This window comes from Vulpes vulpes, chromosome 14 (genome assembly GCF_048418805.1).
Source record: "Vulpes vulpes isolate BD-2025 chromosome 14, VulVul3, whole genome shotgun sequence".
Classification (NCBI taxonomy): Eukaryota; Metazoa; Chordata; class Mammalia; order Carnivora; family Canidae; genus Vulpes; species Vulpes vulpes.
In genome coordinates this window covers 10689738-10716447 of record NC_132793.1, presented here as the reverse complement: position 1 = coordinate 10716447, position 26710 = coordinate 10689738, and the positions used below count along the sequence as shown (strand labels likewise).

The window sequence follows — 26710 nt, the reverse complement described above, 5'->3', positions numbered from 1 at the left end:
GCCGACAGCCCGGCGTTAGCATTCAGTGCTGTGGAAGGATCTGAGCCAGTCTCAGAAGAAACAGAGCAAAGGTTTTTTAAAGTCTGGAACTGTGAAGGGCTAACAAGAGAGAATTGAGGATTGATGCACTGGGGTTTTAAGGAGCCCTGTGGTCCCAAGAATATATATGAGTCTAATCTCAGGGCCTTAACCTATTCAGGAGTAAGTAGAGAAAATGCCAAATATGTGTCTCTCTCTCTCTCTCTCTCTCTCTCTCTTTCTTTCTTTTCTTTTCTTTTCTTTTTTTTTTTTTTTGTTATTGTTATTTGTTTTTGAAAAAAAATAATAGAATTACAACACATTGTTGTTTTTAATCTTTATAAAAAGCAGGTTTTGTTATTTCTGGGAAAAAAAAAAAGAGACAAGGCACTTACGAACCTTTCTTGTACCCCTAGGTGGTGTTACCAGATACACAGTTTATATTTGATTTCCCAGGGAAAGACTCCCACGCTTTTACGAATGTAAACTCCTTTGGAGAAGAGGGTTTAAGGGTTTAGGGTGCGGTCCTGCTCAGCGGCTTCCTCTGCTGTGCGCATTCTGAGCTTGGACGGTGCCTGTGAGCTTCCCCGTTTTTAGAAAAGAAACAACAAAAGGCCATCTCTAGAAAACAAAACCCGGCTTCTGCTTCTGCTCAGGGTGTCCCTGCCGGTTTCCCATTGCTCATTTCTCCACAGTCCCTTCTCGTTGTGGCCATCCGGGTCAGGCTCTGCCCCCATCACCCCCCCTCCACAAACGGGGTTCCTCCAGGTCCCTGCCTCAGGGTCATAGGTCACGGCAGGGTGGACAGCAGCTTTTCACCCTGCCATTGAGGTCCAGAACGAACAATTTCTACTTCCTTTGGAACATAAATGCTATTTCAGAAAACCACACGTTAGAAGTGTGTTGCTGTTCAAGTGAGGGGAAGGAGGAGGATTAGCCTCAGAATTCTGGTCGTGGAAATCACCTCACAAGACTTTTTAGAAATCGTTTTAAATACTTTCTCTCTCCAAGTGACCATCGTTGAGTTCATCAGATGGTTTAGCAACACGTAAACAATTTTTTCCTTTGGGGTGATTTTTGGGAAGGACGGCTGTTGTAAAAGAAAAATGAAACCCCCTTCCCTGGAGGCTGGAGTGGCTGGGGAGGCGGGGGGCTGGGGAAGTGCAGGAGTCTGTAGCTCTGCTGGGGTGGGTCTGGGCTCATCTGAAAATGTTTGGTTTCATTCCAGTTCCTGTTCAGCAGCAGCACATAATCTGACCCACCTCCACTCCACCTCCACCCCACTGTCCGCCTCTGCTCGTAGAGCCCGCGCCCGCCTAGCAGGCATGCTGTGGTAGGTAAGGGCCGAGGACAGCGTAGCCAGCCGTGACCTGGACGGATGTTTGTTCTGCACTAAAACCACCCTCCCCAGGCTGTTGGTTCTGACTCCTTTCGACTTTGTTCCCCCTCCCTTTCCTTCGGGTACCAAATCCACAACCCATTTTTTGAGGAGAACAAAGGAGAGTATGGTGCTGGCAGCCTGCGCCCAGCGTGAGGCTCACCCCGCCCAGGGCTCCCTCTCAGTGCGGCCCAGCACATCCCGGTGGGCAGTGCATGGTGTCCTCCCCCGGACCTCCACGGAGACTGTGTGTAGTGAGCCTCTCCACTCCATATTTATTTTTGGTTTTGTTTTTTTTTTCCCCAAAGGCATCCATAGTGCACTAGCATTTTCTTAAACCAATAATGTATTAAAATTTTTTGATGTCAGCCTTGCATCAAGGGCTTTATCAAAAAGTACAATAATAAACCCTCAGGTAGTGCTGGGAACGTTAAGACTTTGCCATGAGCCTGCTGCGTCAGACCAGTACTAGGAAGGAGGACGGTTGTAAGCAGTCATTATTCGTGACATTGTGGGTAACGTGAGAAGAAGTTTGGCATATGTTTATAGAACATGGGATAATATATACTGAACACTTGGATATTTAAGATACATGATGTGAGATTACTTTGTCCCAGTTACCCCCTCCTGGTTATCTGCTAGAATCTTGCTCTCGATCACTGCCTTCCCTGTGTGTATTAGAATGCATGTATGGTCTTCTTGTGTCCCGATCAAATACCACGTGCTTGAAATACTTAGCTCTCTGCTTATTAATGTGCCCATGTATGAGTCCAATCTACCTTTGCATGATCTGATCATTACATGGCTGTGGTTCCTAAGACTTGCTGAAATCATCGCCACTCAGCATTGGAGTGATGTTTTCCAGTAAGATATTTGCCGAATTCCTGGCATGACACTCTGGTGACTTCCTGGTGAGGCCCAGCCTGTCCTTGTCCAGCTGGGTCCCACTGCAACTCAGACATTCCAAGGGTATGGGAAGCCGTAGTCACACCTCACGCTCTGGACATTCAGGCAAGCAGGGTCCCCCCCAACACCTTGGGGATCAGCCTCCACGGTCAGAAGTTCACGCTCTTCGCGAGCAGACTGTGATTGGGAACCAAGGCTACTGTTGGAAACCACACGTCCTGAAGCAATCTGGGTGACAGTCCCTCGGAGTCCACCTCCCGCCGTCCCCTTCTGGGGCCTTGCTGAGAGCCACGTCTGCCCCCGCCCTTGAACTCTGGGGGACTGATGGTGCTCACGACTCTTCCTGCAAGGGAACTTAAGACCTCCACATTCAGTGGCTTTTTTAACAAGAAAAAAAAAAACAAGGCAGCTGTAGCTCATGAGCTGCTCTTTTGCCAGCATTTTCACATTTTGCCTTTCACATGTTAGAAGCCCGTGCAGAGAAATTCTGTGGTGGGAACGTTTGAGGCATCGCTCTGCAGAACCTTGGTGAGGTGTGGATGAGGCTGAGGTGCCAGGCTGTAAGCATTTTTGAGTTGGGCTTGTTTGTTTGTTTTTTGAAGTCCTGTATATGTATGTAGTAGTTTGGGTGTGTATATATAGTAGCATTTCAAAATGGATATACTGGTTTAACCTCCTATCCTTGGAAAACAGATGGCTCTCCATCTTGTTACACGTATGTTAGAGAAGTAGCGAGCTGCTCTGCTATATGCCTTAAGCCAATATTTACTCAATAGGTCATTATTTTTTACAATGGCCGTGGAATAAACCATTTTTACAAAAATAAAAATAAACAAAAAAAGCGAGGTGTTTTGGTATAATACCTTTTCAGGTGTGTGTATACATGGATGCATGATGGGGGGTGGGGGGGCGCGTCTCAGGGTCTTCTGTGACCTCACAGAACTGTCAAACTGTACAGTTTTCCAACTTGCCATATAAATGATGGGTTTGCATTTTAGTTGCAACAATAAAAATTTTTTTCTAAAGAACATGGATTTGGGGTACCTCCCATGCCTTTTGTTTAATGGGCCTAAAGCCGGACGGGCACCTTCTGGGGTTGTGTGCGCCTTTGAGCCAGGGGAACTTGCCCTTCCCGGTAAGTTTGACACGTCATACCTCAACCCAGCTTCTTGGACCACGACAAAACCCACCTTCCAAATTGTCCAGGGCCCTTGGGTACCTTAGCAAACCTACACAGTTGCTTGGAGGGCTGCTTAGAATGGGTGCCTAGCCAGCTGCCTGCAAGACACTGTGGTTGCCACTGCTCAGGAGCTCTGTTGAGCCACCCTTGATGGAGAAGTGACATGATGAAATGTTTATGTAGTCTTCCCTTCTTGGATAGTTAAATCTTCTCTAAAGTGATTTGTTGACTTTCTGTTCTGAAATAATTTCTGATTTCTAAAACATTTCAAAAATATTTGTACAAAGAATTCCCTTACATCCTCTAGGGTTGTATGACCAGCCACTGAGTAAAGAGTGAATGGTCAGTGCTGTGGCCTCTTGGCAGGATCCACAGAACCAGAATGGTACACAGGCTATGGTCATGTGACCCTGGAGCACCCACGGAGGACTGTGGCCAAAGGATGGTGGTGTCCCACCCTCTGTCACTTCAGTCTTTGTTTCAGATACAGAAATGGCATCTAAGCTTTCACGAAGAGGTGGCATGCCAATGTGGGAGAAAAAAAAGCTGAATCTGTAAATCAGATGAGGCCAAGGGCTAGATAAGGAGAGGCCATGCTGCTCAGTATCTGTTAGGAGTAGGCATTTGGGGAACCTTCCCTGAGAACGGGGAGCATCGAGGGCACTCAGTCCGCAGCTGTCCTGCGTGACCCCCAAGTGTGTGTGTGTGTGAGAACCCGCCTAACTGAGCAGCAGGCCTGAGAGCACCTTCGGGACACCAGGGGCTATCGTTTCCCTCCCTGGGAGGCTGGGGCAAACTGCCACTGCTCTCTATTTTTTTCAGGTAAAGGGAAACACCAATAAAAATCATTTTAATCAAAATTTCAAAAAATGGAATTCAGGGACAAGGCAAATAAATATACCAAGTTCAACTGAAAAGCACAGAATGTATATACAGAAAGTTTACAGGAGAAGGTTCCAGTCACAGAGTCCCCAGCGCCACTGTCAGGAATCACCTTCATACCCCAGGCTGTCTCCACAGCTCATCACAAGTACAGTTCGGGGCATGTTTGAGAGTTTTTAATAGACTTAAATAGGAAACTCATTTTCTTTCTTTGAACATGTTCTTCAGGAAATCTTTTTTTGAAACCAGCTTTATGGCTTGCAAAGCAATTTACTAGGCCTGACGTTGACTTGCTTCAAAGGTTTCATTCCATTTTGATGAGGTCAAAGTGAATGCTTTTCCTGATGTGACACTCAAGGTTTCTTGGCCATTTTCTCTGTGCTGCTGAGCACGATGAGAGAGACCCTTGGTCAGCAGGCTCCACCGTGGCCACTGGGCTGCAGCCCGGGTTAAGAAGGTGAATCGTGAATCCCTGCCTCCGTGTCTTCCCACCGTCCCCAGCTTGCCGGGGTGACAGCTGGCTGCTGCTGACCTGACCCACCGCATCCTCAACAAGACCGTCAGCCCGCGGGCCAGTTCACTCCCAGTCATCATTGAAACGGAAGCACCGGGCGGGCTGCCCCGCAGGGAGACCCCAAGTGCCGTCTGTCCCTCTAGGAGCCTTTTGCTCCAGGCCTCAGCCTGCCTGACCTTGGCCCCTTTGTAGTGCAGCTGGCTGAGGAAGGTGAGGCCAGTTCTCAGAACAAAACCGACCATGTGATTAAAACCCTACAGCATCCCCTTCTGCTTCTGTATGAAAACCCTCATTTGTGCCCCCTGGGCTTTGTAACTGGTCTGGAGATGGAGGAGCAGCTCTGGCCAGCTCACGCATCCGGGGGTGGCACACGGCGTAGCCCCACCCCAAACTCATCCCTGTGTCAAGGCTGGTAAGCAGTGAAAACAGAGAAGCCAGATCTGCGCCCGTCCTCTGAGGCCTAAAATATCGTGATTTCAACATCCGCCTCCTGGCAAAAGGCCTCTTCTCTTTGTTCCAAGCAGAGTTTGTCCATCTTCTCAAAAGCTAAGCGTCCTTTCTCACCTGAAAGATTAAGGTGATCGGTCACTGGATTGTCCCCACCTCAGTGTTCCTGCTCTGCTGAGCCAAGACAGTATTGGTGCTGACTCATGCCGGGGTCCTGGGGGCTGCTGTGAGGGGCAGAGGCGGGGAGCATTGGGGAACTCTTGCCTGCCCCTTGCATCCGGCTCTCATTCCCCTGGATCCTAAACTGAAGTTTAAGAGGGAAATAAAGCACATCTTGCCATCTCAACCATGAAGGAAACCTGTCTTGGCCAAATGCAGTTAAATGGGCCCCTACAGCGCCCAGCCCCTGTGCTATTTTGTATCTTGGAGGGCTGGCCGAGGCCTCGCTAGCACAACCTTCCAGAGATCTTCGGGCACGCCACTGTACCGCACATGACCTCTGATGCTGTACTTTACCAAATGACAGTGTCGCTTCCCGGGCTGCTGTTCGTACGGCCTCCAGGTCGGACTGGCACAGGCTGGCGATCTGATCGATGCTTTCGATGCCCTGTTTGAGGTAGGGGCAAAGAGGAACCATTAGGGGACGTTTTAAGTAGCAGGTGGAACCTACTTTTATAAGCTCTTGCAAGGCACCAGCCCTGGCATGCTCTCTGGGGCCTCAGCCCCTTCCTTTTCTAAAGGCTTACAGTTTTCTTACATGGCCGTAAATTCATCAGAAGTGCCATTGGAAGTGCCTCTCCTTTTCAATCCTGCCACCTGCTAGTGAGCCGGCCTATCTTAAAAACAAGACCTGCTTCCCTCTGGACCTTCCTAAATCGTCCTTTCTCTCCTAACCCTCCCCTCCTGGTCAGACTGTGAGAACATCAGTCAGCACCCAGATGTGGGTGCAGCTGACACTCGTTGCTCTCTCCTCCAGGGCCAAGGACTAGAGTGCACTTCAGCTTCCTCTACAAGGGCACCCATCTCTACCCTCCTTTCTGGTTGTTTGAGTATAACCAGATGGTCCTCCTAGAATTTCCCTTTGGTTCTTTCCAGAATGAATGGGATGAGTGTAATCTCTTTTTCATCTAGCAAATTGGCAGAGGGTTTTTTTTTTTTTTTTTAAATGAGAGTTCCAGATGCAAGTGAGGTTGAGGCAAGGTGGACATCCTCTCACATCTGTTTTTGGGAGTGTAAGTGGGTGAGCTGTATCAGGAGTCTCCAAAAGTTTCATATTCTCTGACCTAGAGGCACACTTTGTAGAGGGTTCAACCTAAGGAAATCATTCAGAGCTCCATATATTTTGTAAAGGCTTTGTGCACAATGATGTTCATAATGACACCACAATAAAAAAAAAAAAGGATAATGAACCTCAATTTTCTAGAGTGGGGGAATCAATTAACTAAGACAGCCCCTTCATAGAGATTTCTAAAGAACTGCCAGTCTGCCGCTAAGAGTTCCTATTTTTGCCCACTATTTTTAAATTGTATTTATTAGCATGACTAACAATTTTAAATGCTCATACACACCCACAAACTAAAGAAATAACAGCAAAATGCCAACAGTTTCTGCTAAGTATCAGGATGATGGGTAACTGTTACGTTCCTGTATTTTACACTTTTTTTTTTCCTACAATGAGCTAATTGTGCTTTTAGAGATTTTTAAATTGAGGATAATCAAACATAGAATCCAAGACCTCAGAAGGTGTCCCCGGGGCTACCTGCTTATTCAAGCAGAGCCCGAGCAAATGCTCCTTGACAACTGTTGAGGGGCCTCTGCTGGTGGATTTGACGTCTGCTCCTCTAAAACAAGCTCTTTGGGGACCTTTTTTTTGGGGGGGGGGGGAGTCCCAGTGGAATAATTTTCGAATGAATTTTTTTTTTAATTAACTTTGACATTAACCACAAGCAGGCTTCTTTCCATCTCCTGCGAGGAAGGTTAGACTTACCCTGAGGTGTTTGAGTGCCACACACGCGGCCTGCTGGAGTTTTGCATCGTTCTCGGTCAGGGCGTTAGTGTAGAAGAGCAAAGCCTGGGGAATAAGGTGGCTGTGAATGGGGGGGCTGGACCAGCCAAGTCCACAGTGCCCATGGCCAGTCCTCCCGGTGCTGGCAGGAAGTCACACCCTGCTTACCTTTCTCTAAACAAAAATCAGGCCCTGATCTATTCATCTCTGGGCCAGGTGCACCCCATCTCAGAGTATCTGCCGCAGTATTTAGGTTTCCCTCTAAAAACACTGGTCCCTGGGCTGATGCTAATCAAAGTGAAGAAAGCTCTTTTTGTCTAATAGTATTTCCCAAATCTAGATAAAACACTGCATCAGAGAAATCAGATGTCCGGCCAGGGCCAGCCGAAGAATTGGGTGCACAGAGGGAGGCGGCCCTGGGAACACCCTTTCCCAGTCACAGCGACAGCCCTGTCCCCTCGGCCCCCTCAGCTGGGAGAGAGCTGGCACCGGCTTCACAGCATTGTACAGGCTTATTGGGAAGCACGTGAGGATGCACTTGGCCGTGGGGTGACCCAAGAGACCATAGTAAGGCCTCAGTATTGCCCTTCTCCACCTTAATTCTCAGATAGTCACAGGTCCAGAAACCTAAGAGGCATAGGGGTCCAATTTCTTGGTTTGCAGATCGACAGACATTAGTTGAAAGTAAATGAAGATGACCGTGAGAATCCGAAAAAAGAAACATTCTACACACAACTGACATCTCAGACCAAACAGATATGTTGTGCTGGAAGCACCAGGATGAAGGAGGTGGTAAGGCCGTGGCGGGAGTTTCTGTGGGCTCCTCAAGTGGTGGCTTGGCAGCCCCAGCCCAGCCCCGTCCAGCCCAGATCCCTCCCGGGGCTGGTGTTGCCCAGGGCCGCGGTGGGAGAAGGGCGGTGTTCATGCCACTGGAGCATCCCTAAACCAAAACCTCTTGGGGTGCCTGGCCGGCTCAGTTGGTAAAGCATGCAACGCTTGACCTCAGGGTTGTAAGCGTGGATATAGAGATTACTTAAAAAACCAAAATCTTAAACAATAAGCCCTTGCAGTGCATGCAGCCCCCTTCAAAACATCCCTCACTCCTTTGTATTTTTCTGAGAAAACCTACTTCCCCAAAACTCACACATGTGGCCAGGGGGCTGTCCCTTCCCGTCCTCACGCCATACCTTTTCCCGAAAGCTCTTGTTCCTGGCTGCACTGGCCAGGCGAGCGCTGGCTGCCCTGCACACTCGTGGGGTCCCGTCCAGCTGGAGCAGCGCCCAGGCCCTCAATGTCTGGGGCAGGGGCTGGAGCTGGCCCAGCCGCTTCCCCTGCAGTTTCCTGACCGCCTTGCCCTGCCCCGCACACTGCAGCTCCTCGACGAGTGTTACTGGAAGAGAGAAGTGGGCGCGGGGTCCCTCCGATTGCGGTCTGGTCTTTTGGCCACTGCCAGGAGCCAGGGGGAAGCAAATCCCAGAGCAAGCCGGTGCGATCACCAAGGCTCAGTCTGGATTGCTTCCAAAGGGGCCTCCTGGACTCCCTAGAAGGCCTAGCAAGGGATCAAATACACCCTGAAAATTAATAAAACCTCAGCCCGTGCTGCAAGGACTCTGGCCAGCCGTGCGTCACCCTCCTATCCAGCTCTAACCCCCGTGCTTTGTAAAGCCTTCCCTGGCTGCTGGTTTCACTACATGGGCTGAACATGCCATCTCATTAAATCTGGGTTCTCAAAAGAACAGCCAGAGGGGAAAGGTGCAGTGGCTCCGAGAAACTGGCTTCCAGAGAGCCAGGAGACGGCCCCACGGACGGATAGTCCTTCGTGCTCACAACGTTGCTCTGAGGCCACCGTCCCAGCCCCTACCTTCCTTGGTGAGCTGGGCGAAGTGCTTCTCCAGGTCAGAGACACTGTGCCTCTGCAGGTAGCCGTGAAACTGGAACCAGGTGACCGTCTGTTCCTCGGGAGGCCCGGCTGCGGGGAGCAGCCCGCCGCAGCTGAGCACCTGCTCCAGGAGCCTTCTGCACGCTGGCAGACACGGGAGGAGGCCGTGAGCTCTAGAGACAGCCCCCCGGAGCCCCGAGGAGCTTCTCGGCCCGGCACGGCTGGGTCAGGTAAAGGCGTGGGGGGAGCCCCGCTGGAGCCACCTCTGCCCGCCGGAGCAGGCTGCAGCGGGGGTTCTCGGGGCCTGGGGCTGGGGAACCCTCCAGCCGAGCAGCAGCCGGGCGCTGCGTGGAGCTGCACGCGTTCCAGAGCCACGGCGAGGGCGTACAGGTGTCCCCCTCGGTCGTCGGCAGAGGAAGCCGCTCTGTGTTCCGAGGGGGAGTCCGGCCTACCTTCCCCAACGTGCTGCCCGAACCCCTATAAGCTTCTGGTGGGAGCTGCGCTGTCTGCCTGCCCAACAGCGGCCCAGCCGGCTAACGTGGGCGGCCTCGGGGCTTCGCAGACCCTTCCTGTCCCCCCTCCGGTGCCATGAGACATGGGGGCGCAGGCAGGGCAGAAAGCGGGGGGTGCAGGGGTACCTATTTCCAGCTGTCCTGGGTACTTCCCGCGGACTCTGTGCAGGAACGTTTTCTTGAGCTGGTTCAGCAGCATCGTGGCGGGGCAGGACAGCACCCTGCCGGGCTCCGTGCACCCTCTCCACAGCCTCAGGCACCCCTTCCTCCGAGCAGCCTGTGCAACGACTAGAAAGCCCGGGGCAGGACCCGACTGGAGGTGGTGGAGGCCCAAAGAGCTCCTCCCGCGCTAAGGCCTGGGAGGTCGGGGGGTGAGGGGTGACAGCTTCCCCTCCCACATCCAGGGGGCCCGCAGGACAGGCAGCTTCAGCTGTTCCTGCGTGCCCTGGGCCTCTCCCCCCAGTCCTCACGGCAGCTGGGAAGGCCCAAAGAGCATGTGCCGCTGACTCCAAGGCTCTGTGGCCTCCTTTGCTGGCCCCACAGTGTGTGTGTCAGGGCACAGCCCAGCCACCGCCCCAGCTCATACCCCCCTGGGCTCCAGTTAACTTTGGACCCGAGGAAGGAAGATGAGGCTCCCCTGGGCTTCGAAGCCCATCACTTGATGCCATTCCAAGAGCAGCCTGTGGGTGCTGGGCGGTTACTTACTTTCTTCAATGGATGTTGCCTTGCTGGCCTTCTCAAAATCCAGCACAGAAAGCATCTCCAGAACCTGCTTTTGCTGGACAGCTTCTTCTAGAAGGCATTCCTGGACCATCCTCGACAAATTGGGGGAGGCCAGTTTCTGGAAAGCAGCCCACGATGCTCCAGGTTAGGGCAGAAGGTGCCCTCTGAGGTCGACAGTCACGACTGCAGCTCCCACCTAGCCACCGCCCTCCCCCTGGCCCATCCTTTCTATGCTGATGGTTGTTCCCTGATTGTCATCTGGGGATTCCCGATTCGCCAAGGTGAGATGCTAGGATGCAGGCTGTGGCCCGGGGCCACCTTTGCCACCAGAAAAGGCTAGCCTGCCTAGAAGTGGAGCCAGCCAACACAGGAAAGCAGAGCTGAGAGAGAGAGACCCAGTTATGATGACATTTGAAACCCCGGATCCAGCTGGGCCTGAAGCCTGCCCCTAAGCCTTTCAATTCTGTGAGCCAAAAACCTCCTTCTGGTTGAGCCAGTTTGGATTGGAGTTCTGGCATCTGCAACTGAAAGAGTCGCAGCCACTGCTTTTGGTTCAGAGCACTTGGGATGCGTAAGAGCCACGTGACTGTTCAGAGGAATCTCCTGGAGTCTCACTGGCTCTTGGGTGGGGGGGGTCTCTCTTCCTTGCACCGTGCTCCCCACCACCACCGTCAAGATCAGTTCTTCTCAAAGAGGGTTGCCAACCCCCAACCTGCAACCTGGCTTCCCAGCAAACTGCCCCCCCCCCCACATCCCTTAACCACCTGCAGCAGAGCTTTGCAGACTTGGAGGTGGGCCATGAGCAACCTGTCCAGCTCCGGGGTGCCAGCCGTGAGCTCCCTGGATGACACCTTCCGGGATGGCGGTGGGGGCGGGGTCCTGTCCTTTCTGAGTTGGATTAAAAAGAAGCAGGTGACTATTCCAGTTAGCTCAGCTCCCTCCTTGGAGAGAGCTGGTCAGGGAGGCCTGCTGCAGGTCCCAGGGAGACAGAGTTATACCAAGGAGAAAACCAAGAGGAAAAGCAGCAAAAGCCAACTCAAAACAGGTGCTGGGATGGGGGGAGCGGAAGACACCTCCCCAGGTGAGCGATCTGAAGTCAGAAGTTCAAATTAATCCTGAGCTCCATCCCTTTGGACAGGTCTGCCCCCCCCCCCCGCCTCAGTTTACTCATCTGTAAAGTGGGGAGAGGAATACCGAGCTCAGGGCAGTGACGTGTAAGTGCGACCCTGCCAACCAGAATGACTGGCATCGTGTTGGCTTCATGGTAGGAGCTGAGCCTAAGGCCTGAGGACACTGGGACCCTGGAATGTCAGGTGGGAGAGCCACCCCCTCCCCATGGGATCGTGAGAGGAGGAGACAGAGTACTGTTTATCCTCTGGCGGCTGCTGAGATTCGGTACCAGAGCCAGGCGTGAGTGGGGCAGGCGGGGGATGCTTAGCCAAGAAGGAAGTTGGTGTTGGAGGTGAGGTTGTGCAGAAGAATAGGGAGCACGGCTCACTGCTGCCCGTTGGTGAGGCAAGAGTACAGAGGTCCTACCGTGGACCTTATCATTTTTTAAGATAAAAACAAAAACAGCACATTGCTCAAAGCTCAGGACCCTGCTGGGGGACTGTCCTTCAACTCGGTGGCCAATACAGGCCTGCTCTGTGCCGGGCAGTGGGCATGCAGGGGTGAGGGGGCAGGACAGATGGGGCCCAGGGCAGGGGAAGCCATAGGCCAGGAGGCAACAGGAGGCATGGACTAAGGCTGGTCCCCAGGGTCAGTGCTGGGAGGAGGGTGCACTTACCGGAGACCCTGGCAGCCCCCAAACAGGGACAGCTCCTGTGGGGCGAGGTCAGCATTGAGGAAGGCGAAGCTCTCCAGGATGCACTCCATCAGGCTCTCGGCAGAGGCGTGCTCCTGGCGGGCTCCGCGGGGCTGTGGACAGAGCGGGGAGACCTTAGGGCAGACAGCCCACTGGACCTTAACAGGCTCCGGCTCACGGGCAGGGTGCGAGCCTCGGCTGCCCAAGTGCAATCACCCAAGTCCAGGCCGGGCACGGGGTGCGGCGCTCCTTGAGGTCCCTCCCAATTAGCCTGTGACAAGGTATGGCTCGAGAGCACAAGGGACACAGATCTGAAGGGCCTCACCCAGCTCACAGACACCCACAGGGACAGGGCAAGAAACAGGAGTGAGCGAGTGACCCCGGGTGGGGAGCAGGAGAACGTGTGCCCTCCCCCAAGAAGCCAGGCTGCTGCTCTGCTCCAGCGGACACCTGCCACTTGAGTGTTGCTAGAGAGTTCAATTTTTTAAAAAATATTTTATTTATTCATTAGAGAGAGAGAGAGAGAGAGAGAGAGAGAGAGAGGCGGAAACACAGGCAGAGGGAGAAGCAGGCTCCATGCAGGAGCCTGATGTGGGACTAGATCCCAGGACCCCAGGATCACACCCTGGGCCAAAGGCAGGCACTAAACCACTAAGCCACCTAGGGATCCCCTCAATTTTCTAAAAAAAAAAAAAAAAGAAAAAGAAAAAAAAAGCTGGAAACCTAGATTTTTGTGGAAAGCTGCCAGTTTTTAAATATTGACAGCTAATTCCAAATTATTTTTTTTAAATGGTATTGAAAAAAAAAAAAGATGGTATGGGTCAGACCAAACATCTCAGAGGCTGCCAGATGAGCCTCTGGATTTCAAGTATTCTTTAAAAAAAAAAAATGTTTTGCTTATTCATTTGAGAGAGAGAGAGAGAGCAAGAGCAGGGGGAGGGGCAGAGGGAGAAGTGGACTGCTGAGCAGGGAACCTGATGTGGGACTCGATCCCAGGACTCTGGGATCATGACTAGAGGTGAAGGCAGATGCTTGGCTTCACCAACTGGCCCCCCCTAGACACCCCCAAGTGTCTTCTCCCAGGGAAATGCAGGAGGGAGAAGACATTGGAGGCGCCTCCTGGCTGGCAGGGGTGGGAGAGCGTGGTGGTGCCACAGCTCCTGCCACTGGTCAGGTCTCCCAAGGGCAGGTCCCTTCCTCGGCATCTAGAAATCTACTCCTGGAGATTTTGGCCTCCTCAGTACATGGCAGGACTCCAGGGCTCACCCGGTCCCCATCCCGGCACACCCAGGCCTCATCCCAAACAAAGTGCACGCAGGCTGCCTGAGCAGACGCTGCCTCGAAAGCCAGAACTAGGCTCCCAAGAGTCGAGCCCACTCAAGAAAGGCTTGAGTTGGGGCATCTGGGTGGCTCAGTGGTTGAGCGTCTGCCTTTGGCTCTGGTCGGGATCCCGGGGTCCTGGGATCGAGTCCCGCATCAGGCTCCCTGCGTGGAGGCTGCTTCTCCCTCTGCCTGTGTCTCTGCCTCTCTCTGTGTCTTATGAATAAAAAATAAGGGCCTGAATAAAATTTTAAAAATCTTAAAAAAAAAAAAAGGAAGTCTTGAGTTACAAGAAAATAACAAGGCCAGTTACGCCTTGCCTGATAGAAAAAAAAAGTGTGCATATATCTGCACATACACACGCGCACACACACACCCACACACACGGAGGCGGTTCCTCATTATTCGAGATGTGCCAAACCGTCACTCCTAGAAGTGCAGAGATTAAGCCCCTGGTCACGACATTTTCATCAGCCCATCAACACAGAAGCTTGTTTTATATGTGTTTCTGTTTGAAGACACTTTACTGAATTTACACGGATGATTCACTGGCACTGACCTCAGGCCCCCACAGCTCTGTCACCCGTGCTTGAACCACGCTGAGCTCACACATGCGTCCTCTCCGTGAGGCCCAGCACGGCCTCCCTGCACTCGGGAGCACTAGACTGCACTTCAACACGGCAGCTGGGCCCATTTTATTTTTTATTTATTTTTTTTTAAAGATTTTATTTATTTATCCATGAGAGACACACACAGAGAGAGGCAGAGACTCAGGCAGAGGGAGAAGCAGGCTCCATGCAGGGAGCCCGACATGGGACTGGATCCCGGGTCTCCAGGATCACGCCCTGGACTGAAAGCGGCGCTAAACCACTGAGCCACTGGGGCTGCCCAGCTGGGCCCATTTTAAACCCTGAAATGCCCCCACATAATTTTTAAAGAGAGCCAGGAAACTATCTCAGTGCCAGTGTGTCCTACACAAAAGACGGTAGTTTCATAAATCAGATGATGTGAAGTAGGTACCGGCGTTACACATTTTATCATCCATGCATTTGAAGTTGTGTAATCAGGAAAAATCCAATAATCCGCCCGGGCCAGCACCCGAGGACGGCCCTTGCCACAGGCCCTGCGAGGAGCAGGTTCAGGGAAGGGTGTGCAGCTGCGCGGGGTCTTCTACGGCCCCGGCTCTGACCCTGAACACACCCCAGATTCGGGAACTGAACAGCCCCACCTGCCCGGGGTCAGAAGATGTCTGATGGGCCCAGGTTCTTGGCCAGACGTGGAGCAGGTTATCTGCCCCGATGCCCGACTTCCTCTTATTATCCTCCTCCCAGCCAGTGAGGGCGACTGTTCTCCCCACTGGACAGATGAGCAGACTGAGGCCCAGAGGGGAGACGTTGCCCAGCTGGGTCACACGGGGGTGAGGCCAGGGTGCCGGCCCAGGCTGGCTGCCCCCAGGGACCACTGCCACTCGTTAGGCACTAGTAGAGCAGGGCTGCCGCCCCTCGATGAATAAACCTACCTTCAGCCGGTCCCTGAAGCCGAGAACCTGGAACTCCAGCTCCCGCAGCTGGGGCTGGGTGGGGTCCGCGGACCTCAGTAAATCCAGGACCTCTTGCAGGGGCCTCTCGAGGGCCACCCCAGGCCCATCCACTCCGTCCTCGGTTTCTCCTTCATCGTGGTCTGTCTGGCTGCCCGGATCTGTGTGGTTGTGGAAAGGGGAACCCCGTGGCGGGCTGGGGCCCTCTATTCCCAAATTCCTCCAGCCAGGCTGCTCCACAAATGGGCCTCCCGCCTGGTGGGCCATCTCCGGCAGGAGGCCCAGGGGTCGGGGGTCCTCCTGGGCCTCCTCTTCAATGGAGGTGTTGGGGCCGATGGCCAAGGGCAGGAAGCCCACGTCCGAGGTGGATGCTGATGTGCTGGTCTCGGCGTCTCGGGGGTCCTCGGAGCTGAAGGAGTCCATCTCAGGCAGCTCCTGACTCTGGCTCCGCAGGCCAGGGCCCCGAAGGTCCCTGTCAGACAGGTAGCTGAGGATGGAGGTGGCCCTCGGCCCACCCAGCAGCAAAGCCTGCGGTGCTGGCTGCTGCAGGACAGACTGGGGAGGGGGACACAGGACCAGCCTTACTGCCACACCAGGGACCGGGGCAAGGCCCCCAGCGGGGCTGCCCTCCCCAAACGCTTGCGCCAAATACCCACACTGTCCCCACGAGAGATTGGCGCCTGGAGGTGCAGATGGGCCCCTGCAGCCTCTCAGCCCCCATCCGCCTCGTCCTTCCCTCTCACTCCTTTCCAGGCCCTGCGGCCACCACGTCCTCCGGGCTCTCCCTACCTTCCTGTCCCAAGGCCTTTGCAGTGACTGTGCTCTCTTCCCAGAACATTCCTCCCCCATAGGCCATTGTGGTTACAACCCCGTCCCCCCAGGTCCTTCCTCACATGGCACCTTTCCTGGGGTCCTTCCCCTGGGCGCCCTATTTTAGGTGGTAACTCCCACCTTGCCCCATCAGTGCCCTCCCCCTTCCTGGCTCACGTGCCCATGGGCCTTACCCCCTGGGGCAGGCAGTGCTCCCTGAGGGCACCGTCCTCACCCCGCCACTGAGTTCTCAATGAATGAAGCGAATGGGCCCACACTTGCCCCTCCGCCGCTCCCCTTCCCCGACCCCTAGGCAGACCCCTAGCAACACTCGGTGTTCCTACAGCGCCACCTGTTTTCGTCAGCACTTCTCCCCAATCCACTCATTTCATCCTTGCAAACCCCCACCAGAGCGCTGCTGTCATTTTCAGTTCTCGATACAGAAACTGACGGCCAGAGAGGTGGAGTGACTTGCCCAAGGTCACACAGCAGGTGAGAGGCATAAACAGAATTTGAACCCAGCCCACCTGGCTCCAGAGTCCATACTCTGGACCAGATACGATTTTTTTTTTTTTTAACTGAAGTATGCTGGGCCCACCCTGGTCAGAATATGGAAGAATGGAAGAAGTGGACAACGACAGTCGGCGCTAAGGAAGGGACCCAGATCTCTGGGGGTCACGGGAAAGAGGTGTTTTACTATACACTCTGTCAAGGTATTGCCTACCAGAAACATATATTTAATTTTAAAACAAATAAATTGGAGGCTGAGGCTATGGCTGGAGTGATAGAACCATCCAGAGAACCGCATTCCAGGCTTCCAGGAGAACCAGCCAAGTCCAGAGCCAAGTCCAGAGGCCCCCAGAATGGAGGGCTGACAGCAAGGAAGAAAAAATACTGAGAACCACTCAGGATGACCCCAAAACAAGGGAGGCTGAGTCCAGAGCTTGCTACCCCCAGAAGCACCAGGCACTCAGCCCAGCCCCGCGTGCTGGCCCCCAGGGAGCTGCCCCAGCCGCAATTCCGGGGTGACCATGGCATCCCCATCCTGGGGAGGCTCACTCACCAGGTAATACCTCTCTCGGAAGCTGGGGGTACTTGGGGGTGTCCAGTTGTACAAGGAGCCCTTCCTGCTGCCCATGGAGAACTTGCCTGTGGGGCTGGGTGACATCAGGAAGCTCTCAGTATCAAACGGGCTGGAGGACAGAAGAGAAGGCCAGGGTGTCCTCAGTGCCCAGGGGGGACACAAGCACAGACCAGGCCCGGGGGACTTATTAGAGGGAATGGAGGCTTCGTGGGGTCATGGGGGGTCATGGGCACAGCCTGGGGACTCCAGGTGCCCATTCTCAACCCCCTTGGGAACATCTCACACTCCCACCACCCCGAGGACCCTTAGCCAGGTGGCGAGGGGCAGCCATGGGCCACCACGCATGTGAGTGGTGCCTCTATTAGTGGTCCCCTCGGAAGCTCAGCAGAGGCACCGTGGACTCTCAGTGCTGCCATTTTCTGGGTAAACGATGTCACCATCCCTCTCATCTTCATCTGTAAAAGGGGAACTATTATCTCTTAAAGGACCTCCGTCAGCCCAAGTCACAGGTAAGGCTGGGAATCGCTGAGCCTGCCCTGGGAGCCAGGAGGGCCAGGTAACCTGCCCCCCTCACGGAAACCTGGGCACACAGGCCTGGCTCTTGCTACGTGGGGCCCAGACGCTGCAGGCCCCTCCCGGGGAGCCTTCCCTGGCCACCCAGGGCAGCTGCGGGCTAGCAGGATGCTGGCATCCTTGGGTTCGCCTGGCCTCCAGTTGGATGGCGCTGGGCTGCCCACCACCCTATAGACTTGAGGGGCCTCCTGGGAAGGACGTGCGCTCAGCCCCCACTAGACTAGATGAAGACACCGAGCCTGGGGGTGCCCCCTTGCCCCAATCCACCCAGAACACTGGGAAGAAAGCACCATCTAGTGACCCCAGGCTCGGATGCCCACCCCAGGAAGGAGACTGGAGAGACTGGCCCCAACTGGTCAGAGCCAGTGCTAGAACAGAGGAAGCAGGCCTCCATCCCTTAGCTCCTGGGGCACCTGCCTTGGGTAATAAACTGAAGAGAATTCTCTTGAAACACTAGGAAGAGAGCCCTACCCCCAAGACACCAAGCCTGGGGGTCACTAAGTGGCCCAAGAAGATGATGAGACAGCTGCCCCAGACCAGCTCTGCCCCTTGCCCCCTGCAGCGCCTGATGGAGAGCCCCCACCCTGGGCAGGGGTTGTTTTCATGAGTGTCCCCATCCATGGGGCCTGTGGTCCAGGGGCTAAGTGCTCAGCCTGTGCCTGCTGGAATGAGGCAGTGGAGCAGCGAGGAGGGCCCTCCTGGGCAGCAGAGCGGCTCCTCCATGGAACCAGGCCGGGAGGCCCTGGAAGGGGTCCTGGCCAGCACGGGTCTTTCAGTTGTAAGAAGGGAGTTAAAACTGAGAAGGGAGGGGGTGGGGGGGCTGGGCAGGGGCTACAAAGAAGAGTCTGGGCTCCAGCCTGTCTGGGGGCGGGCGGAGGGCAGGGGCGCCCACTCGTGGGTGCTAGGGTGTGGCCAGGCCAGCAGGGGGAGCCAGCGAGGCCCCACCTCGGCTCTGGGTGGAGTCCCCGTGGGTTTGGGGCTGGCCTTGGGGAGGGCCCACTCACTTCCACAGCACCTCCAGCTGCAGCTTGATGGTACCCAGCTCTGTGATGTCCACCACGACCACCTGCGGCCTGGTCGTGAAGAAGTCAGTGATGTCGCAGGTTACTGTGCCCACTGCCAGTGAACTCAGGCCCCTCAGCTCCGTCACCTGGGGGGGCAGGGGACTAGATGCCGATGGTGTCCAGCCGAGCCCCTGGCACCCTGGCCCCGTCCCCAGGCCCCACCCACCTTGATCTCGAAGTTCTCGTGCAGCGTGGGGATGAAGGCCTTCTCCTCCTCCTCCCAGGTCTGGCTGTCGTCCGACTCGATCCGGCCCTTGAGCTTCCAGCGCTGGCGGCCCAGGCGCATGAGCACCTGCGGGCGCGGTCAAGAAGGGGTGCCCGGTAGGTCCCCGCCCCCTGGGCCACCTGCCGGGGCCCTCCCTGCCGGCCAGGTGGGGGTGGGACCCTGGCTCTCGGCGCTCCCAGCCCCCCCAGGCCCAAAGCGGAGGTGGCCCTACCTCGTACTGGTCTCCGGGACAGAGGCGCGCGTAGCCCACCAAGCCTGGAACACAGAGGGGGGCTGGTCTCCCCTGCGGCTGGCCCGCCCTGGGGACCACAGGCCCTCACTGGGGAGCCCCTGCCCAAGGGTGGGCATCAGCCTCAGGGAGGGATAAACCATCCCGAGGGACAGTGGGTGGGCCTGGGCCCTATGCCCACTTCGGGGACAGGGCTCGGCTCAGGCCATAAGTCGCGTGAGTGGAAACCCAAAGTTTTGCAGGGAGCCCCAGATTCTGACCAGAAGCCCACCCTCGGCAGAAGTCCCGGGGCCTGCTGCCGCATGCGCTCTCGGCCCTGTTACCTTTCATCCTGACGTGGAATTCCCCCAGGTGAACCTCCAGGGCCCCCTCGATGAGCCACATGTCCTGCAGAGAACCCCCAGCCCGGGGCCAGGTGAGGAGGGAGGAGGGGTGCACGCAGGCCCCGCCAGCCCTGGGGTGAGGTGGGGGGTGCACACAGGGCTGCTCCCCGGGGCGCCCACCGCCCGCCGCCCCACCTCGGTGCATTCCTGCAGGCTGCGGCCCAGCTCCTGCAGGCTCTCCCGGGAGGCGCGGCTGGGCGGGCAGGCGGAGAAGGCCCTCTGCATGTTGGAGGCCCCGTCCCGCAGGCGGCACTGGATGCAGTAGCCCTCGTAGAGCTCATCCACCTGCGGAGGCACCGGCTGCTGGCACCGGCCACGCCGAGGCGCGGGGGCCCTGGCCTGCCTGCGCCCCCCCTCTGGGAGAGGCCACGCAGCCCTGCTCCGTGCCGCAGCCATCCTGGGCGCCCTGCCCCGTGGAACATGAGCCTGGGGCCAGGACCACGTCGCCCACCTGCTCTGTATCCCCAGCGCCTGGCAGCCGCCTGCACACAGCCAGTACCCCACTGGGCCAGGCCCCAGAGTGGATGCCTCACTCCCCCCCCAACTCTTGGACTGTAAAGGGGGGGTCTGTGCTATCCTATCCGCCACCCGGCTGCCGGGAGAATCCAGCGAGGACACGGAAAAGCTGCAGAGTGGAAAGCTTAAAGGACTTGCTGGGGGACCTTGGGCCCGTTCTTATCCCTCCCTGAGCCTCTACTGTCCTATCTCTGCAGTGGGGCCGTTAGACTCCTCCTTCTCGCCCTGTAAGGTGAAGCATGAGGTCTTCCCATCTAAGACCTCGGCCGAGCCCCTGCAGTCCCTGCTCCTCCTCGGCCTCTCCCCTGCTAACCCAGCCCCCCACCACACCCCCCACTGCCCGTGACCTCCAGGAGGCAGGCTGACCTTGCTGATATGAAACTCCATCTTCCGGATGTGCCTTTCCACGGAGCGCGTTTGCTTCTCCCAGAGAAAGAGAAGGTGCTTTAAAAGAGCCTGGGCCACCCCCCAGCCCTCACCCCCAGCCCCCTGCCCCAGGTCCTAACACACAGAACTAGGCTTGGAGCCAGGCCAGCCCCTCACCATCCTCAAGGATGGCTCATCGCTGAACCCATTTCCCCATTTGAAAAATGGGGAGGAAACTCAGGTATCCCTCTTGCAGGCTGGCCTGAGGAAGCAGCTAGAAGTGTGACAACGACATTGGTCCCCTCATCGGGCAGGGCCCAGCCCGGGCCCACCTTGCTTACAGCCCAACAGACAGCAAGTCTCCCTCACCTTGTCCAGATCGTAATAGAAAGCCTGTGGGGGAGAAAAGAGGGGAGGGGACAAGGTGTCAGAGCCCGTGGTGCTCCTCCAACACCCGTGAGGCTGCATCCCAGGGACACCAGAACTCAAACGACAGAAAGCCAGCAGCCACTCCCTCCTCGGCAGCCTGCAGCCGGTGGCCTGGGCCAGGCCGAGCGGGAAGAGTGATAAACACATGGGCCTGGGGCACCTGTCGGCCTGGCTCTGTTTCCCAGCTGTGTGTCCCAGGCCAGCTTCTCAACATCCCTGAGCCTCTATCTCCTCGTGTAAAATGGGGGTCCTCGTAGCACGTAGCACCTGCCCCATAGGGTTGCTGTGAAGAGTAAAGGACACGGCAAGCCCTCGACAAAAAGGGACCATTGCAGTGTGACTGTTCAAGGGGCTGATTTAGGCCATGGCCAGAAGAACTGAGGGAGGGGGTGGTGAGGCAGCCAGCACCCCCACTCCAGGGGTTTCAGGCTTCGCAGCCTGGGGCGGCCAATATGAAGACCACATGGAGGGCAGCCCGGGTGGCTCAGCGGTTTAGCACCGCCTTTGGCCCAGGGTGTGATACTGGAGACCCGGGATCGAGTCCCATGTCAGGCTCCCTGCATGGAGCCTGCTTCTCCCTCTGCCTGTGTCTCTGCACTCCCCCCCCACTCCCATGAATAAATAAATAAAATCTTAAAAAAAACAACCCACATGGAGGGGTGCCTGGGTGGCTCAGTCCCGGGGTCCTGGGATCGATCCCACATTGGGCTCCCTGCTCCGCAGAAAGCCTGTTTCTCCCTCTCCTGCCTGCTGTTCCTGCTTGTGCTCTCTCTGTCTCTCTCTGACAAATGAGTAAAATTTAAAAAAAAAGGAAGGAAGGAAGCAAGGAAGGACAAATGAATGAGCCTACTGATTGGGCAGATCTTCATATAAAGGCCAGTCACTACTTTCGGCCTTGGGGGTCGTGTGGTCTGTGCCACGTAGGCTGACGCAGCTGCACACAACAGGTCAGTGACAGGCGTGGCCACGTGCAGATAAACTTTATTTCCAAATAGGCCCTGGTTTGCCCACGTAGCTTAAGTCACCCTGTGTGAGCCAGGAGGAATTTGTATGAGGTCAGAGATTCACTACTGAGCAAAAGCAAGAGCTGGGACGGGGTGAACTGCGACTGCACTTTTAGAAGGCGACCGTTGACCAAACTTTCTTTTCTTTTTTTTTTAAAGATTTTATTTCTTTCTTTCTTCATGAGAGACACAGAGGCAGAGACACAGGCAGAGGGAGAAGCAGGCTCCATGCAGGGAGCCCGATGTGGGACTCCATCCCAGGACCTCAGGATCCCAGGACCTGCGGGTGCCTTCCCAGGTAGGCATTTCTGAGAAATTGTACTTGTGCACTTATGGAACTAAAACTCCACCCGAGCTATAAAGAAATAGAAAAGTTCTCAAGCCTTTGGAAGGAAAAGTAAGTGCACAGGAAGCCGAGAAGCAGCAGCGTCCAAGGGAGGCAGGACCCCATGTCCGTCAGCCCGTCCTGTGGCCCCAGCATGGCCACCCCTTCCCTTGCCTCACTGTGCACACCTATGAAATGGAAGCAGCTAGAATGTGGGAGCCTTCGGACACTTGCCTACCTTATAGTTACTTCTAGAGCCAGAGAATGGAGACTGTGAACTGCTGGACCGGACCCTGGTTGGGCGGGGATTGCGGGGGGGCGGGGGGGGGTGGATCCTAACAGCCTGTGAGGTTAAATCCCTCAGGGGCCAAGTGAGGAGAGCTCATCACAAGATCAAGACAGTGCATTCCTGAGGCCTCTGAGCTCCGAGACTGATGGACACCCGCGCTGCAGGCAGGGGGTGAGGGAGAGCCCATCCTTCACCCACCGAGGCTGCTCCAGGGGGAGAGGGGCAGGGAGAGGTCTCACCAGCCTCGAATTCCTGCGGGTGTCCTTGTGGCGACCTGACAGGTAATCCAGCTCGGCCTGCTGGATGCACAGATACTCCCTAGGAAGAGAACGAGCGAGAGGAGTTTGCCAAGGAACATGAAGAGGAACAGAAACGACCAGACGTCTAACCAGTGTTCCTGAGCGGAGGCAGCCACAGCCGCCAGGATGAACTGTTCTCGGCTGGCTGGGCAGTCGGGGGACAGCGCCATCCCACCCACCAGCGGCCTGGCCCCAGCTCGCTCAGCCTCCAGACCCCACACCCCGAGGCGCGTGTGCCCAGGGCTGTGCAAAACAGGAAATCGCTCCATCAATTCCCCAAAAAGCCGCACAAACAAGGTCTACAGTTATTATACCCATTTTAAGGATGGGCAAACTGGCCCTCAGAATAAGCAAGAAACTCAGCCCCGAGTCACAGCAGGGAAGAGGCTGAAACCAGCCTCTGGGGATCCCTGGGTGGCGCAGCGGTTTGGCGCCTGCCTTTGGCCCAGGGCGCGATCCTGGAGACGCGGGATCGTATCCCACGTCGGGCTCCCAGTGCATGGAGCCTGCTTCTCTCTCTGCCTATGTCTCTGCCTCTCTCTCTCTCTCTTTCTGTGACTATCATAAATAAAAAATTTAAAAAATAAAAAAAACAAGCTATTTAAAAAAAAAAAAAAAAAAAGAAAAAGAAAGAAACCAGCCTCTGAAACCAGGCAGTGGCCTCCGGAGGCCTCTGTCTTCATTCCGGCCCCCGGGGAGGTCAGCGAGAACATGCCACCCTCCCCGACAAAGGCAGGCCGTCCTGCCGTCTGCATGTGCAGGACCAAGGACTGAGAGGGGCTGGAAGACCCATTCTGGGAAGCACAGAGAAAGCTGGGTTCCTTCCCAGTTCAAGAGCCTTAGACGTGAAACCTGAGGTCTGGACTTGGGGGCTGGGGTGAGGCCGCACCCTGCCTCAGCGTAGATTTACTGGGCCACCCCAGGAAGGTGACTCACCCTGTCCGGGCCCACTTCCACCACCATCTGCCAGGCCACCGCTGCCTTAGGGGTTGGGATCCCCAGGAAGAAGGGGATGCTGTTGAGTGAGCCCAGACAAGTCCCAAATGTGTGATCCTTAGAGGAATCACCAGAAGCCGCCCCAAGAGACGAGCCCCTCGAAGACAAGCTCCAGGCACATGCCCCAGCCCACTGGGCACCAGCACGGGGCCCGCATCCTGGGCAGAGGGTGACGGATGCCCCCGGGGCTGGGAGTCAGGACCTGGCAAGGGGGTACGTGACATTTACCCTGAGCCCGGGGTGAGGTGGGGGGACAGAGGTCAGCCCTGGAGCCCCACTCCCTGCTTCCTGGCCGTGGGACCCTAGACGACATGCTTCCCCTCTTTGGGACTCAGTTTCCTCTCTTGAGGCTCGAAGGAGACCCGGAGGCCCTTGGCAGCATCCTCCAGGGATTCGAGGAGGACGCAGCATGTGCGAAGCCCCCAACCAGCCGGAGCTGCCGCTGTCATTAGTGAGGAATGAGAGTAGGATCACGGGAGGAGGGGGACCAGGGTGCGACTCCCGAAGTGTGCGCTGCAAGGGGACATGGGCGAGCGGCAGCCGTGGAGGCCCCCACTGCCCAGCAGCCGCCCCGCGAGAGCCGGGCCTCCGGCATGTGAAGGAAGATGGCACGTTCGGGGAGCCAGCGAGGACGGGGCGTGGAGACCGGAAGAGTCTAGAAAGGTTCAAGTTCAGAGAAAGGACCCCGAATGGCCTCCCAAGGGTAATGGGGAGCCACGGGAGAGCCCTGAGCACAGCAGGGGCGGTGGGGCACATGGGGTGGCTGCTGGGAGAGGGGAAGCCCCTGAACTGGGCGCCCGGGCTTGAGGATCACGGAGGGGCAGCCCCGACCTCCTCCATGAGCCTCAGGCTCGCCCCGACTCCCTCTGTCACCTCCACGAGGCTGGGCTCCCCTCGCTTCACCTCCACCCCTCCCTCAGTAAATCCTCAACGGCACCCTGAAACCCATCCCGTCCCCTGCTGTCATCTCCCACCGTGACCCTTGCGGTTACCGTCTTGCCGGCCTCCCCACTTCAGCCCCACTGCAGCCCATGCTCCACGTGTAGCCGGAGGATCTTACAAAAACCAGACCCAGATCACGTCCTTCCCCCAGGTGGAAGCCTCCAGGGCTCCCAGCTCAGCTGGAGTGAAGCCTCAGTGCTCACAAGGCCCCATATCATCTGGTCCCCATTGCCCCTCAGACCTCCTCACCCCTCCTTCCCTCTCTCAGCTCCCGCGCCGGCCAGCTCACTGTGTCCCTAATGATCTCATCATGCTCCTGCCCCAGGGCCTTTGCATGTGTGGCCTAGAATGTTCTCTTTCCATTGCCTGCTGGGCTCCTTCACCCCTTCGGGTTTTTGCTCAAATGTCACCTCCTTCGTGAGAACTTCTTTGAACCCCTTATTTAAAATCAGCCCCACGCTGATTTGATTCTTACCCTGATTTGTTTTCCTGCCACCATCCAACATGCTCTATACTTTGTTCATGGTGTGTGTGTCTCCCATCAGGAAGCTCCACGGGGGTCGGGATTTCCGTGCTGTGTCCACTCCCGCACCCCGTATCTCGCACTTCATCAGCCCTCAACCGAAATGTGTGGAGTGGGTGACAGGCTTCCTGTTCCGGCCTCTGCCCGGCTAACCAGCCTAGCTCTCCTGCTCTCAAATCCAGCCACACTGGCCTCCCACCCTGCTCCTGCCTCAGGGCCTTGGCCTGTGCTGTTCCCTCCACCCAGGATGCTTCTCTCCCAGAGGCCAGCACGACCGTCCGGTCTCCTCGATGGTGTCCCCTGGCCACCCCGTGTCATAGGCCATCCGTGCATGGCCTCTCCGTCACCCTCCTTCACCGCGCCCAAGGCTGGGGGAAGTTCCATCACCGATCGTGTTGCTCCCTCGTTGCTGCCCCCCCACACCCCAAGCTCCATGGGCCCAGGGTCCCCCCGCCCCCGGGACAGGCGTGTTGGCGAAGCAAATGAGCAGGAGCGAGCTCCGTGTGTGGCCGACAGGACCTGCCCCAAGGACGGGCCGGGAGCTCTTCGGGGAGGACAGAGAGCACGAGCAGGCGCGACAGAGAAGGCACGTGTTGAGGATGACAAACGGGGTCCTTACTTGAGGCCTCTCTTGAGAGCTTCGAAGATCTTCTTCACTTGCTGCGGCTGGGGGGCCGGGCAGACGGAGCCCTTCCGCAGCGTGCCGTACGTCCTGGAGGGTTTGGCAGGCATTCGAGACCTCGCGGAGTTCCCGTGGATGGACTTTCTGTGAGAGGGGACGCGGGTCAGAGCAGGGATCCGGACAGAGGCCCCCCCGGGGCAGGCCCCTCGGGACCGGTGGTCCAAGCCCCGGCTGTCAGGACGCCTGGCCGAGCCCCACCCCGTCGCCACCAAGCCGCGCGGTCTCGGGCAAGCTGCCAAGACTCTTGGGGCCTCAGTTTCCACATCTGCCCAAACGAGGGCTTGCATCTGAGGATTAAAAACGGATGAAGAAGAGCCTGACGTGAGAAACGAACACAGTGAGAAATACACAGAAGCGGCCCAAATGCCAGTGCTTCCTGCTCGGTGTGCTCGTGCAGGCCAACAGCCCCAGAGACCCGATCTCGGGGTCAGGACCCACGCCGCTCCCTCTGGGAAGAGCGCCTTGGTTTCCTCTGGGGCACCTCCCCAAGGTCATGTAGCAGGACGTGCTCTTTACATGTGTGGTTGGAGGGAGGTGGCCTGACATATCACCACACACGCACCTGCACACACATGCACACCTGCACACACATACACAGGCCTTCTGAGGCAAACGTGTGTCCCAGGCCTGGGTTAGTCAACATACTTCCGTCCCCGGGCTCAGGGAGAGTCATGGGACACAACCCTGCCAGTTTGGGGTTTGGCTCCACATTCACGGGCAGGAAAAGGGATCTCTCTTCTGGCATCGCTCTTTTGGGGAAACATACACCTGGAACTGCCAGCCGCTCCCAAGGAACCGATGCAGGGAGGAGCGGACGGAGGCAGACCAAATCCACACCATGATGGGTTCCTGGATCTAGCTATGC

General features: G+C 56.3%; 2 protein-coding genes across 8 annotated transcripts in view; one reads left to right on the top strand and one right to left on the bottom strand.

Moving 5' to 3' along the window:
* PTPN1 (protein tyrosine phosphatase non-receptor type 1) overlaps positions 1–13058 on the top strand; it is a 76750-nt gene extending 63692 nt beyond the window's left edge. For 2 of the 4 annotated variants that reach the window (XM_026014604.2, XM_026014606.2), the window contains exon 10: positions 1247–3327. In XM_026014604.2, the coding sequence (XP_025870389.1) occupies positions 1247–1270 (24 nt within the window). In that variant the 3' untranslated portion in view covers positions 1271–3327. Of the gene's footprint in view, positions 1–1246; positions 3328–7993; positions 8123–9249 lie in introns of those variants that run through there. The other 2 variants (XR_011996865.1, XM_072735579.1) reach the window with 2 other exon arrangements.
* The window catches only part of RIPOR3 (RIPOR family member 3), a 76726-nt gene continuing 51740 nt past the window's right edge, over positions 1725–26710 (bottom strand). For all 4 annotated transcript variants that reach the window (XM_026014602.2, XM_072735577.1, XM_072735578.1 and 1 more), the window contains 20 exons: positions 25783–25929; positions 22643–22721; positions 20726–20749; positions 20357–20410; positions 19610–19759; positions 19415–19478; positions 19074–19117; positions 18803–18928; positions 18577–18722; positions 16979–17108; positions 15088–15660; positions 12231–12361; positions 11209–11332; positions 10427–10562; positions 9848–10009; positions 9192–9353; positions 8518–8720; positions 7313–7396; positions 5842–5932; positions 1725–5442 (listed from right to left, as the gene is read on the bottom strand). In XM_026014602.2, coding sequence (XP_025870387.1) covers positions 5339–5442; positions 5842–5932; positions 7313–7396; positions 8518–8720; positions 9192–9353; positions 9848–10009; positions 10427–10562; positions 11209–11332; positions 12231–12361; positions 15088–15660; positions 16979–17108; positions 18577–18722; positions 18803–18928; positions 19074–19117; positions 19415–19478; positions 19610–19759; positions 20357–20410; positions 20726–20749; positions 22643–22721; positions 25783–25929 — 2734 coding nt within the window. In that variant the 3' untranslated portion in view covers positions 1725–5338. The remainder of the gene's footprint in view (positions 5443–5841; positions 5933–7312; positions 7397–8517; positions 8721–9191; positions 9354–9847; positions 10010–10426; positions 10563–11208; positions 11333–12230; positions 12362–15087; positions 15661–16978; positions 17109–18576; positions 18723–18802; positions 18929–19073; positions 19118–19414; positions 19479–19609; positions 19760–20356; positions 20411–20725; positions 20750–22642; positions 22722–25782; positions 25930–26710) is intronic.